The sequence below is a fragment of the Lethenteron reissneri genome, chromosome 65, assembly GCF_015708825.2.
Source record: "Lethenteron reissneri isolate LAM-NWPU_2019-01 chromosome 65, ASM1570882v1, whole genome shotgun sequence".
Lineage (NCBI taxonomy): Eukaryota > Metazoa > Chordata > Hyperoartia > Petromyzontiformes > Petromyzontidae > Lethenteron > Lethenteron reissneri.
Genome location: NC_083843.1, coordinates 12,451,211 through 12,466,587, shown reverse-complemented (window position 1 = coordinate 12,466,587; position 15,377 = coordinate 12,451,211). Strand labels below are relative to the sequence as shown.

General features: G+C 45.8%; 1 protein-coding gene across 1 annotated transcript; it reads left to right on the top strand.

Annotated features, from left to right (window-relative positions):
* Window positions 1–4,275: 4,275 nt before the first annotated feature.
* Window positions 4,276–15,131, top strand: LOC133359673 (uncharacterized). The gene is made up of 4 exons (XM_061578180.1): window positions 4,276–4,281; window positions 7,126–7,195; window positions 8,399–8,715; window positions 10,990–15,131. Exons 2-4 carry the CDS (start codon window positions 7,174–7,176, stop codon window positions 11,686–11,688), a joined length of 1,038 nt encoding a protein of 345 aa, XP_061434164.1. The 5' UTR covers window positions 4,276–4,281; window positions 7,126–7,173; the 3' UTR covers window positions 11,689–15,131.
* Window positions 15,132–15,377: the final 246 nt, after the last annotated feature.

Below are 15,377 nucleotides of genomic sequence, written 5' to 3'. Positions count from 1 at the left end.
CTGTTTTATGACTTCCTCCTTAGGTCAACTCAGCCTAAATGATTAACTGGTCTGTCACGTAAAAGATTGCAACTGGGAAGACAAAAGCGGTCGGGTGTAGCTTTGGTTGTATCCCTTGCATTATTACGTTTTACCTGCTTATTGCAGGCAGTATGGCGCAATAGTAATTGTTAATGAAAATATATAAAATAGTCACATTACACCTGTTCATGAACGAATCTTTGTTGATAGCCAGTGGGTTTGCAAGTACCTTCGTGAGCCCACCGCATTAAAGCAATGATCAGCTACGGCTGAGATATCGGTCCTTCTGTGTTTCAGATCTGCTTTATGTTCATAGGACTCGGTCCGAGACATGTCGCTTAGTTTCCCCAATTTAACTACTGCCTCAGACACAGCTTAGTTTGTAGACGCTGGGGTATTGCATGTCAGGGATCACATTGTTCACAGATGGGATCAGATCACGAATTTTACGTACCGTGTTAAATCTTGTGTTTGCTCATTATTTGATAAAAACAATTGGCGACCCCTGTTATGTATGACAAGATGATGGTTTTGATTGGGTCTTCAGATGGTTATTTCCCAACGGTTGGGGTGATAGATTTACAGAATGTGTAGTCTGAATATTCCATTCGTCTTGAGAGCTTGGTGTACGTGTTTCTGTTCACTGGATAGGTGGTGATGGTCGGAAATACGAGCTCTATGGTGGAGAGTTTTGATGAGGGAATTCTTCTGGGACGGATGGTGGTGAGTCAGGTTTTAGGTAGGCATCTGTAAGGATTACTTTCCTGTAGACAAGGTGGCCCATTGAGCCACCTGGTCTCTTTTAGATTATAACATCCAAGAATGGTAGCTTGCCATTATTTTCCACCTCCATAGTGAATTTGATGGCTGGGTGTATGGAATTGATGTGGTTGAGGAATTGGTTCAGAGCCGGTCGGCCATGTGGCCAGATAACGAACGTGTCATCTACGTACCTCTTCCACAAGGACGGACGTAGAGTGGATGCCTGGCTGGCGTCTGTCTCAATGTTTCCCATTAAAACATTGGCTACAACCGCAGATAAGCGAGAACCTATTGGGGAACCTTCAACTTGTTTGTAGAATGTTCCATTCCAGGTGGAGTAAGTGTTGGCGAAGCAGTGTTTCACCAGGGCCGGTACATCAAATTTCAGTCCTTGTTGCGCCAAATCTTCAATGATTACAATAGTGTCAGGCACAGGAACTTTGGGAAACAAAGATACTACATCGAAACTAACGAGCAAATCACCTGGAGATAGTGAGATGTCCTAAAATAACGATACCAAGTGAGCTGAGTTAAGTACAACTGAGGCGGTCTTACCAGTAAATGGTTGTAAGGTCTCAGACAGAAGTCGGGCCAGTTTGTAGGTGGGTGAGCCAATGGGAGGCGATAGGATGGAGAGGTGTACCTTCTTTACGCATTTTTGGTAAGCCATACAATCTGGGTGGTCTAGCAGCAGAGGTTTTTAAGGAAACCCGCTTGGTTGGTTCGATTAAAGATGTCGAATCAGTGATGATATTGTTGGTTATTGTAACGAGGCTGTTGGTGGGATCTCTTTGAATTTTTGTATAGCCACCATCATTAAGTAGGTCCTGAATTTTGTTATTGTATGTGGTTTTGTCTATAATGACTGTGGCATTGCCCCTGTCGGCTGAGAGGATGACGATGTCATCTCTCTTTTTTAATTGAGAAAGCTCAAAGCGCTTATCCTTACTGATGTTGCTGATAGGTGTCTTAGCGTTTTTGAGGATTCCAGCGATTTTCGATCTTGCCACATCTGCAGTGATGTGTTCCAAACCCTTAAGAGCTACGTCAGCCTGGGCAATGAATATCATCCACTGGGATGTGTTTAGGGGTGACTGCGAAATTCAACCTTTAATTAGAACCGATTTTAGGCTGTCTGAAATTAGACTGTCACTCTGATTGATAACAGTATTGTCAGCGTTTAACTTTTAAACGTGTCGATCTGGCTTCTTCTTAGAAAGGAGGCTGAACTTGGAAATTAGGTGAGCTGACATTGAGGCCGCTGAAGAGGCTGTCATGTTATCTACATGTTCCCAATCAGATGTAGACATTTTTTCCGTCAATGTTAAGTGTGATTTCAGGAGAGTATTGTCTAAATTGTCTAGTTCAAATCAGAGCAATCTTATTCTCTCTGAGATGAGGGCTAGGCCATCCCTGAACAAGATCCGTTTAGCATTAGGAGAAGTGACAGCAGCAGATGTCGGTGTAAAGGCGATCGCGGCATCCCTTCAGAAATGTGAGCGACTCAATCTATCAAGTTAACACTTAAAACCTCGATGTTTGAACATATTCCTGTGAGGTGGCGGTCAATCCCATTTTACAACTTGTCCAAGTCAAGGCTTGTTGATAATTAACCTCCAGGTGCCGAGTCTCCTTGTGTGGGGGCGAGGCAGCGGGGGCGGGGGGTTGCTCCTTTGGCAGTTGTTGTCTCAAGGGAAAAGTTACACAGGCCTCGTTCCTGCGTTTTTTTAGAACGCGTTAAATCCAGATATATAATAACCATTACATAAAAAGGCATTATCACTCTTAATATTATTTTTTGGAAAAGGCATATTTACAACAGTGTACAGGTGTCTGTGTGTCAGAGGTGGGACAAAGTCATTGTTATGCAAGTCCAAGTCGAGTCTGAAGTCATCAAATTCATGACTCGAGTCTGACTCGAGTCCAAGTCACATGACTCGAGTCCACACCTCAGAGGTGGGACAAAGTCATTGTTATGCAAGTCCAAGTCGAGTCTGAAGTCATCAAATTCATGACTCGAGTCTGACTCGAGTCCAAGTCACATGACTCGAGTCCACATCTCTGCTGTGTGTGGGTGGGTGTACAGGTGGAGATGACCCTGCTCAAATACAGGAAGAAGTCACCCGTGCTGGCTGGCTGAGGCACCATCTGTTGAGCAAGTTCTGACGGTGATCCAGAGTCTGAGACCAGGAAGAGCACCGGGCAGAGATGATCTCCCAAGCGAAATGCTGTGTGAAGGTGTCGTTTGTGCACAGACTGCCCTATATGTCTGGACCACTGGACAGGTTCTGCAGGATGGAAGGATGCCCTGGTGGTCCCCCTCTTAAAGAAGGGTGACTGCACAGACTAACAACTACAAGGGCATCTCACTCCTCAGTGTGCCGGGAAAGGTCATGGCAAGGATTATTCAACATCGCCGTGCCAGGCACGTTGAGGAGAGGCTTGTGGTGCCCCAATATGGTTTCAGGAAAGGGCGGTCTTGCACAGATGCCATTTTTCTGTCCATCTGCTACAGCAGAGGTGTAGATAATTCCAAAAAGACCTACATCTGTTTTATTGACCTGGTCAAGGCCTATTATACCATCAGTAGGCCTGGGCTCTGGGTTGTTATTCGTGCTTTTGGAGTCCGACTCTTTGCTCACAATCATTAAGGACCTTCATGATGGTGAGCAGGCCTGGGTAGACCTTCGTGGTCAAGATTCGGAGCCATTCAATGTTTACCTTGGGGTGTGACAGGGATGTCATCTGGCTTTCACATTATTTCACATCTATTTTGACCACGTAGCTCGTGAAGCCTTCGATGGCTGTACCGTAGGAATTTCCATCTAGTACAGATACAACCACACTCACCCACACTCATCGATATCCAACCACACACACCCATACCCACCCTGACACCCACACACTCAATCACCCACCTGCTCACTCACTCACGCTCGCTCAATCACCCACATTCTCATCCACTAACCCACTCACCAAATCACTTACTCACTCATCCACCCACTCACTCGTCCACCCACCCACTCACTCATCCACCCACCCATTCAGCCAAATGTCATCCGTTGCTTGACCCAGCTGAGTGTGAAATCGCAGTCGTTGGCTCTGCATCTACAGGAGCCGTACGACAATAAGGCGAAAACCAACACCACTCGCAGGCTTCCCGCCTTCCACATTCCCCCCTTAATTAGACCCGAAGCTGCTTAGTCGTTCCATGTGCATTGATCACATCGATGCTGATCTCGACTCCGCCAACCGTTTGCACCTCGTAGGAAATGCGTGGGAGTACAAAATACATCGATCTTTGTACATCACACACACACAAAGACACACAGACAAACAGGTGTGTGTGTGTTTATGTGTGCTTCTTGGAAATTGTATTGTCGTATTCTAGTCCGGGAATTTGCGTCACAATTGAAGTCTAAAACAGCCACGCAGCATATAAATACCGCCCGCTCTTAACATTACAATCACCACAGGCCTTTGAAATCGCGAGTAGAGGTAAGCACTTTAAAACGCCTGCTCTTTGTAAACTTTCACAATATTACGCCGTAGCATTTCTACACAGCAGGCGCCCGCGATAAATACTCAAAGCTAGGAGGGTTTGTTAGATCGCGTCAAACATCTAACCCCACCAATTATTGATACGTTGTCATCACTATACACTAAAGTAAGTTTTGCTCGCCAGACGTTGGTTTGATAACCTGTGATTAACCTGCGAATATTTGTGTTTCATTCTCGATGTACAATCATTCGACGGCAATACAATTATCTGATCAGATCGTGATCGGTTGTTTCTCTCTGCCCATGTAGATTCAACACTACCCAGAGACTCAACACAGCCCGTATAGTTTAACAAGTAGGCTTTCGCGACAAATATTATTCATAATCAACGTTTTTGGGTTAGATCGCGTCATTTATGAATGTGTCGTAACCCTCCACCACCCGACACGGCCAATCAGCAAAAAAAAGTGTCACGTTGACAAAAGACAAATAGTTCACGACTTTAGCCCACCTGTGTGTTGAAGCGTGAAACCGCAACATTTACAATTTTTGAGTACGACGTTTCGCTGATAATTGCATCCAGCATCATCGGGCAATTCGCATGAATGATGAGGCTCTGCTCTGGCTCCCGGTCTTAAATAGAGCAGCAGCAGGGTGACGTCATAATTTAACTCATCAGGTGCAACGATTTTAGGCAGAGGGGGGGTTATTGTAATTATATACTAAATTAGTAATCAGGCAATTGTTACGCTGTGAGTTGTAGATTAGTAATCAGTTGTAATGTGTGTTATTGTAATTATATGCTACGTTAGTAATCAGTTAATTAGTATTTGTTTCCCCTATAAGGAATTGTAATATGTATTATTTAATAATACGCTTCCAGGCCGCACTAAGCTTGTAGCTGTCTGAGCGATTAAAGTTATTTCTGTTTCTCTCAATTTCAATGGATGCTCTAATTAGTCTTTGCCAGTAGTAATTCGTTTTACACAACACTTCAACGTTATTAATATCAATTGAGTGTCCCTGTTGGCAAGCATGCTTCAAACCAGACCGTATGTCATAACTGCGATTGTTAATAAGGACAAGCAAACGAGTCGCGTTTAAAACCTCATGTAACAATGGATCCCATCATTAGATTACCGTGCAGCAGTAGTAGTAGTAACCACGACGTTTGCGATTATTTTAATGTGCGGCGGTTGTCACTGTGAACGTTTAAACTTTCCAGGCACCGGGGTTTGTTAACTCAGAGCAGCGGTCGGGAACCAATGGCTCGCGAGCCATATATGGCTCTTCTGGTGACGGCATATGGCTCCCAGACAAATTTGAGTTGAAAAAAAAAAATCAGTTTGGAACTGATTTTAAAATACATGTGATATTGCTTAATAATACTGTGTCATTTTAAAGTAAACAGAAATTTGTTTTGAAGATAAATTTCACGGGTCACGCCTGCACGAAGCTTCAACCTCACCACGTACGAACCAGACTACTACAAGGCCATCAGCAAAACCACGCAGCACCAGAAGTTGCATTAAAAGTAAGACATATTTAATTTATTATACGTTAAAAATACTATATGGCTCTCAATGCAATATATTTAGAAATATTTGGCTTTTATGGCTCTCCCAGTCAAAAAGGTTCCCGACCCCTGACTCAGAGAGTCGTTGGAGCGACAAAGGGACATTCTGCTTTGACCGTAGGGTCCCTCCCTTTCGTAAACATATCTCTCGTAAATGTGTCGGGCGTCACCCCTTGCCCACGCAAGGAGTTATTTCGTCCATGGCCCTGCCATTTGACGCGTTTGCCCTTCTGCTACGTCGACTCGGTTTAATTCCTGGGAAGCGAACTTATATTGAGGCTTCACAAGAACCGGCCTCAGGCTCTGGTGATGTTCATCATGGCCATCCGATCAAAGCCTCTAGTAAAGTGTTTCCCCTCGCTTCCCATTCTGGCGCTGTATGGGTTTGTCATCTGGGTTTTGCGACTTTCGGGACGCAGGGAACGCGTCTATGGCCACAAGGAGCTTTGACATTCAAAAGAGACAATATCACACTCAGTATTAATTTTTGGAAAAGGGATACGTACATTACGACACTATACACTACCATTCACTACACTATACACGACTATTCACTACACCATACACTACGCCAAGCACTACACTACTGTACACTACACTATACATTCCTATACACTACTATACACTACACTGTACACTATTATACACTATACTATACAATACACTGTACACCTACTATACCATACAGTAGACACTACTATACTCTACACTTTACAGTACACTATACACTACCATACATGACACTATGCACTGTACACTACTATGCACTATACTACGATACACTTCACTATACACTACACTACTATACACTACACTATTCATTACTATACACTACACTACTATACACTGCAATATACACCACAATACTATACACTACACTATTCAATTACTATACACTACACTACTATACACTGCATTATACACTACAATACTATACACTACACTATACACTACTATACACTACACTCAACATGATACTACTATACACTACACAACTATACACTACACTACTATATACTACTATACAATACTATACACTACACTATACACTCCAATACTATACACTACAATACTATACACTACACTATACACTACAATACACTGCACTATACACTACAATACTATACACTACACTATACACTACTTTACACTACACTACTATACACTACACTATACACCGCACTACTATACACTACACTACTATACACTACTATACACTACACTATACACTACACAAGCTCACTAAGCCACCGTGTTGCCCACAGGACTCCACAGCAAGGACAGCGCCCGTGGCTAAGAGGCTCGGCAACAATATGGGCTCAGAACAGAGCAAAGGTAAACTACAACTACAGTCTATGGGTAGTGTTGAGTCTATGGGTAGTGTTGAGTCTATGGGCAGTTTCGAGTATATGGGTAGTTTTTAGTCTATGGGTAGTGTTGAGTCTATGGGTAGTGTTGAGTCTATGGGCAGTTTCGAGTATATGGGTAGTTTTTAGTCTATGGGTAGTGTTGAGTCTATGGGTAGTGTTGAGTCTATGGGCAGTTTCGAGTATATGGGTAGTTTTTAGTCTATGGGTAGTGTTGAGTCTATGGGTAGTGTTGAGTCTATGGGCAGTTTCGAGTATATGGGTAGTTTTTAGTCTATGGGTAGTGTTGAGTCTATGGGTAGTGTTGAGTCTATGGGCAGTTTCGATTTAAAGCTTTAGTGACTGCAGGGATTCATCTTCTTGGTTTTTTTCGGTAAAGTCACGTAGAAGGGAAGTAATAAAATAATAAAAATAAAACAATAAAATAATTCTCACGACGTTTCGGCCACAACGCAAGCAGCCGTCCTCAGGTGAAGAACAGGTCTGTCAGAAAAACAGTGTCTGAATGAAAACCACCAGACTTGGCAGCGTATATTTAAGCTGGGTTGAAAGGGGGAATTGCGCCCCGACAAAGGAATTCGCATATCAAGAGGAATCTAGCATACCCATGGGTATGCTAGATTCCTCTAGATTCCTCTTGATATGCGAATTCCTTTGTCGGGGCGCTCTTCCCCCTTCCAACCCAGCTTAAATATACTGCTGCCAAGCGTGGTGGTTTTCATTCAGACGCTGTTTTTCTGACAGCCCTGTTCTTCACCTGAGGACGGCTGCTTGCGTTGTGGCCGAAACGTCGTAAGAATTGTTTTATTATGTTTTATTTTTATTATTTTATTACTTCCCTTCTACGTTGCTTTACCGAAAAAAACAAGAAGATGAATCTATGGGCAGTGTTGAGTCTATTGGCAGTGTTGAGTCTATAGGTAGTGTTGAGTATATGGACAGAAATAGGCTGTTTTTACCCTATCATCCCCATCTTTTGTGGTGGTGTTGGTGTGTGATGTGTAACGTGTGTGATGTGACGATGTGTGTAATGATGTGTGATGATGTGTGAGATGAGTGTGATGTGTGAGATGATGATGCGTGACGCGCGTGATGATTTGTGACGCGTGTGACGATGTGTGCCGAGATGATGATGATGGCTATGTGTGTGGGGGGGTGTGTTCTTTTACAGGGCAGGCGAAATCAACCTCCAACCAACCATGCAAGGCTTACGGCCTCAACTGTGCGATCTGCGAGGGCATCTTCTACGACCCCGTGTTCCTGCCGTGCGGCCACACCTTCTGCCGCATTTGCTTCGACGTCCACTGGGAGCTGGAACGGACGCGGAAGAAATGCCCCTGCCCGCAGTGGACGTGCAATCTGCGCTGGGAGTGGAAGCCGAAATTGCGGACGGACGAGGAGCTGAGAGCGCAGGCGGAGCGAGCGAGGGAGAACCTCGTGTCGTCGAAACTTTGCGGCGACGGATCGGCGTGGCGGGCAAACGAGCGGGTGAGTTTGGTCGGAACACCGTTCCGTTTCGGTACGCTGGAGGTCGTTGGGATTCCGATCCCGGAACCCTGACGATGACCTGCCTGCTGCTGTATATTTGGAGCCTGCTGTCTCTCTCTCTCTCGTCATCACGGTGGCTAGGATATGTTGACTACCTCGCCTGGTGTACAGGAGGTCGTGGGTTCAAACCCTACTCTGACGATGACTTGCCTACTGCATAGTTGGAGATTGCAGATCAGTGGGGCATTACACCTGTAGTGGGTTCTAATCGGGCGCACACCAAGACTGGGAGGCAACACGTTTTTATTCTCTAACACAACCAACACTATTCAACGTTCCAAGGTTAACTATGTACATTCCGAGCGACTATGTACATTTCAGGTAAACTACGTAAGGTGGTGGCCTAACCACCTAACCACTTGAACGGATTCCCAATAAGGTTGAACTAGAACTGCCGACACGACCGTCGTGTTGTCGCGTACTGAAGAGCGAAGATCGGAGAAGATGACTTCTTTCTCTGGTTGAATAGCCACGCTCCCCTTCGGAGCTCGGCTTCTCTCTCCCGTGTGACGTGGCCGGGCTCCGCTCGTGGTCACGCCCCCCTCCTCGATCTTTCGCAGAAGAGCTTGGGTCCACATCACGTGGCCCGCTCACCCCCTTCTGGCAGGCCCCCGTGCCCCCTTGTGCAGTCACGTGCTCTCGCGGGTTCACCCAGACTGTCATGTCCTGACCCGACCTCCGTGACATCCAGAATCTGCCCTCTAGTGAGCCCTTGTGTATAGTATAGCCACTGTCGCCATAGAATGGCCCATTTATGTCGTTACACACCTGATAACATAAACATCGTTTAGTTTTAGTATGGGTCTCTTTGTATCTCTATGGGTCTCTATAGGTCTTTATGTATATTATATGTCATCTCTATGTATCTATATGGGTCAATATGTATCTCTATGGGTCTCAATGTATCTTTATGGCTTTCTGGTTCACTATAGGTCTCGATATATTTCTATGGATCTCTATGTATCGTATGTATCTCTGTGTCTCTCTATGGGTCTCTATGTATGTATGGGTCTCTATGCATCTCTATGGGTATCTGTGTATCTATGTGTCTCTCTATGGATATCTTTGTATCTATACGTGTCTCTATGGGTCTCTACGTATCTCTATGGGTCTCTATGCATCTCTATGGGTCTCTACAACGTGTCGAACGCCCACTGACAGGATGTCATGAGACAGACCCTGTAGGTGCCATGGGTTGACCGACTGAGATGACTTAGGAATACACCAGCAGCTGTACCCCCTACTGGCCCACTCACACACTCACTCACCCACTCACCAGATCATCTGCACACATCATACCATGGTTGTACTAATAAGGAGCCATCCCTTGACCGGACCCAGGCATCGATCAGTCTCCAATTGCATCTTTATCATATGGAAAATCCACCAGTACATCTGTGGAAATCTTCAGAATAAAAAATGGTTCCGACACCCAGTCACACAACTTTACCTGGGCCTGACCACTATCATGAAGGTCCTTAATGAAAAAGTGAGTAGACAGTCTGGGAATCTGAAAGCACGAAGACGAACCCAGAGCCCAGGCCTACTGATGGTATCATAGGCCTTGACCAGGTCGATAAAGCAGATATTTAGGTCCTGTTGGAATTCCATACATCCCCTGCTGTAGCAGACAGACAGAAAATATGGCATCCATGTAGGACCCCCTTGTCCTGGAAACACATTGGGGCTCCGCAATCCTCTCCTCAGCCTGCCTAGCAAGGCAATGGTGAAAGATCCTTGACAGGACTTTTCCCAGCACACTGAGGAGTGAGATGCCCCTGTAGTTGTTACAGTCTGTGCGGTCCCCCTTCTTAAAGAGGGGGACCCTTCCAATCCTGCGGAACCCAGTCCAGTGGTCCAGACTGTTGTTATTATGTCATGTAGGGCAGTCTGTGCACAAACGCCACCCTCCCTCAGCATTTCACTTGGGAGATCATCTCTGCCTGGTGCCTTTCCTGGTCTCAGACCCAGGATCGCCTTCAGTACTTCCTCAACAGATGGCACCTCAGCCAGCCACTCACAGGGTGTGACTACTTCTTCCACCATCCCCAAACACACACAAAGACAAAGACACACACACACACACTGCGTGAACACGTTTCAAAGGGCACTCCGAAAGGGTTACGACTTTGCGTGATTACTTGTCATGACGCCACTGTCACATTTCAATGCCTCCACCTTTTGTTGCTGTCATCATCTTCGCTTCCACAACAGTCCCAAGCATGCAGGAAGCTCGTGGAGACATTTCCCGAATGGAGGACGAGGAGGATTGAGGTCTTGAAGATGCTCTTCAAGATGATCGTTCAGCTGAGGAAGAGGAAGCGAGACGGCAAAATCTCCAAAGCGACCGGCGCTTCTGCGGGCATCGTCGGCGGTGCCATGGTCATTGCCGGCTTGGCCCTCGCCCCGTTGACCTTCGGCGCATCTCTGGGCCTCACCATCGCCGGCACGGCCACGGGGGTGGCCGGAAGCATCACGGCTGCGGGGTCGTCGATCGCCGTGCTGGTGATGAACAAAGCCTCGACCAAGGAGGCGAGAGCGAATGTCGAGAATGATAAAATTGCCGGCGAGAGGTTCGCCGAAGTGGTGCGGTGGGTTTACTCGGTGGCAACTGAGCGCGACGTCGTGACCATGGACACGCTGGTGTCCGAGAGCGTGTCCGTCAAGGGAGGCAACAGAAGCGCCCTCGGGCACCGCGGAAACAGCCAAAGTCACCATGGGCGGAATGATGATGGCAGGCGGCACGATGAAAGGGACGATGGACATCGTCAAAAGCTCAAGTGCGTTGGTGAGGATGGGTGCGGCGGGCTACAGCAACATGGGCAACTGCTTCTCGTTGGCAGTGGTGAAAGGCAGCAATCGGATAACTGGATTCGCAGTGGCCGCCAGGTTCCTCGGCTGTCAACATCCTGAACCTGATCTCGGCCTCGATCAGCGCGCACAGGAACAACCCGTCGCAGATAGAAAAGCACTGGCAGGAGAAGTACAGCGACTTGAAGTTGCACCTGATCGGAATGGCGAAGATCAACGATTACTTCGAGAGAAATAGGAATTAGATGATGGGTATCCACCCCCTCGATACGTACGGCAAGGTCTCAGAGTACACGATGGGGGCTCAGCATACGTGGTTCCCGCTCGTACCGCGACCGACCACCCCCGATTCGTACTTACACTTGTACCCGTATCACCCGCGCAAGAAACGATTCCACCCAGCTATAGCATATTTCATATACCGTAGAATACACTCGTATAGTCATATAGTAGTATATTAATAAAGTAGTACATAGTAGTATAGTAACATAGTAGTATATAATAGGGTATACAAAGTATATCGACTCTCGTGTAGGTGAACCCCAACTTATGGAAATTCGTGCTAAGGAGGGGACACACGGAACCCGACCCCCACCACGTACTCTGAGACATTACTGTGTAGACACACACACGCAAATATACACTCTGATACATTACTGTGTAGACACACACACATATACACTCTGATTCATTGCTGTGTAGACACACACACATATACACTCTGATTCATTGCTGTGTAGACACACACAAATATACACTCTGATACATTACTGTATAGATATATACACACTCTGAGACATTACTGTATATATATACAGTGAAACGTCACTGTATACACACACAGTGAAACATTACTATATGTATACAATGAGACCTCACTGTATAGACACGAATTGACTGCGTTTTTCAGGAACCGCGTGTAAAGACGCACATTTAGCAAACCGTAGATTGGCTTTTCCCCATTGATTTAGAATTAGACGATCAGGGCTGTGAAGTGAGACCATTGTGTAGCTGCTCTTCCCGAGCTGTCAATGCTCTGAGACGTGTGGAATGGTTCTTGTGCTGGTCGCCTTTTGGCGTCGTTCTCTGGTCTCCCATTGCTGGTGAGACTAGGCCCTAAAGAAGGCTGCTGCCTCTGGTGTAGGCCATTCAGTTACCAAGACAATGGCATGTAACATTGTAGTTACATTATTATAAAGACAATGTCTACTAAGTAATAATATATTATACTGTCTACTGACACTGGTAGTGAGACAATGGTGGTGAGACTAGGCCCTAAAGAAGGCAGCTGCCTCTGGTGTAGGCCAATCAGTTACCAAGTCAATGCCATATAACGTTATAATTACATTATAATTAAAGATAATTTATACATAAGTGACAGTATTATTATCCTGGTCTACTGACACTGGCAGTGAGACTAGCCCCTAAAGAAGCCTGCTGCTTGTCACTCGTGTAGACCAATCAGTTTCCAAGACACTGCCATCAATATACGACCAGAGACATGGATTTTGTTTGCCTGGTCACCACAAGTTCCGTGTGGTGGTAAATGCAGACAGTTGATTCCTTGCAAAAGTTTTCTGTTTGGTGTTTGAACATCTAAACACGACTTCCTGCTGTTTCACTACCGCCAGAGAGGGTACACAGCACCCATTCTTAGCTGTTCACAACGAGCGGCGTATTTCGAATAATCATTCAAACACTATGCCTAACCCCAACAACAACATCGATATACAGGGTGCTTCAAATTTGTTTACCACTTATATGGGACTATCGTGTTTAATGGAAAAAGAGCGGATAATAATGGACTGTAAACACAATAACAAATGTAATGTTAATAGCTTCAAAAGTCAAAGAGTCTCCCACTTGTTCGCCATCGTTGTCAACGCGCGCCTGGAATCTTCTCCAGATGGTCTCCAGAGGCACCGCCTACATCACTGTTCACACGTAAATAGTAAAACGATTGAATGATAATTAATTTACAACCCAAAACAATAATATCATATACACACACACGTGTACACCCACACACGTGTACACACACCCACACACGTGTTAACCCACCCACACACACGTGTACACACACACCAAACGTGTGCACACACAAACACGTGTACACACACACAATTACACCCACCCATACACACGTTTACACACACCCACCCACGTGTACACACCCGCTCACATGTACATACCCACACCACACGTTTAAACACATCCACTTACACGTGTACACACACACGTGTACACACACACACGTGTACACACACGTGTACACATGTGTACGCACACACCACACATGCACACACACACGTATGCACACACCCACACATGCACACACCCACACAAGTGCACACACATCATCTTCTAAACCTCTGTGTGTGTGTGGTAACTTTTATGTTGCTTATACCTTTAATTTGTGTAACCATTTCTTGATTTTTGCTTCCTGTTTTAGATTTTGAGCTGACGGGTTTCATGTTGACGTTGCTCGTCCAATTTATATTCACATTCCTCGTTGCTTTTAATTCATTCTTATTATCTGACGCATTTTTAATTCGCTGTAATATGTAACAACAATGAATATCGCCATGCATACGATGTAACCCTGAATGAGATTATGCAAGGATAATTATCGTATTCAGCACAGCGTTGTGAGTTGCAATGAGCATGGATGAAGATCAACATACAACTGACATTGTCAATGTCGAAGGCTCGCTGCTGGCAGGAGGTCACGGGACGGACCCTGCAGGTGCCATGGGTTGTATTTCTGTGCCAGGCTAAGTGCAGGAGGAGGTCACGGGACAGACCCAGCAAGTGCCATGGGTTGACCGACTGAGATGACTTTCAAATACACTACCTATGCCCCCTAAGTGCCAACTTGCTGCGCTTTATCTGCCCGGCACTCTGCTCGTTGTTTTGAGCGTCGCACCTCTGCCCTCTGCTGTTACTGGAGGGAGACTGCCTCCAACTGCCCAGTAGCAGCGTCCTTCACGAGCCTCCTCCACAGAGGCCGATCTTAACACCGCTGGTCCCAGTCATTGGCAAGTCCACTCAGCTCCACGTCCTCCTGTACCACATGACTCCATCTCTTCTGTAGCCCATGCCGCGCCCATTTAGCCCCCTCGGTCCGGCCGAACAAAAGCTGTTTGGGCATGCGGTGATTGGGCATGCGGGCCTGCCGGAGGAGCTCACCGATGGGACTTTGTCCAGATCTTTCAAGGATTTGTAAGCTTCTCACACAATCCAGCCTGCAGGTTAAACCTTGCATGGGTCGTAGGCAGGGCAACCTCAATATTTCTAACTGGCGAAGATGTACAATTATGGGTGGGGGGGGGGTCCACGTTTCTCAAGCATAGAGAAGGGAGGGAATGACCATGGCCGAGGAGACCTGGAACTTTGAGATGTAGTTAACATTTTACTACGGGCACCCAACATTTGGCCAATATTATGACCTCTAAGCTGTGACATTCCATGTGAAAAGTACGTGCACCGCTTATCGCAAATACTAATCATGGTTTATTAATCAATAAAAGCCTTTGTCCAATCACCTCGTCCTTTTTGATGTACTGTGTGACCTCTTGCTGTGACATATGTTGTTTTGTAAACGCACTACGTAGTGTATAATTTACAATTTTCAATGGGTGCAATTGTGAACAACAGACATTTTAACACGTAGGCTGTCGCGATCAATATAATCCATAAAATAGTTGTTAATGTTGTGGATTTGCTCTCCAACACACAACCGGTGTAGTGATGTACGATTATACAACACTAAACACTACACTGTACACTAC

Coding starts and splice junctions, on each gene's coding strand:
- LOC133359673 (XM_061578180.1), top strand. CDS start 7,174: ATGGGCTCAGAACAGAGCAAAG. Junction 7,196..8,398: donor GGGCTCAGAACAGAGCAAAG/GTAAACTACAAC, acceptor GTTCTTTTACAG/GGCAGGCGAAATCAACCTCC. Junction 8,716..10,989: donor CGTGGCGGGCAAACGAGCGG/GTGAGTTTGGTC, acceptor CTTCCACAACAG/TCCCAAGCATGCAGGAAGCT.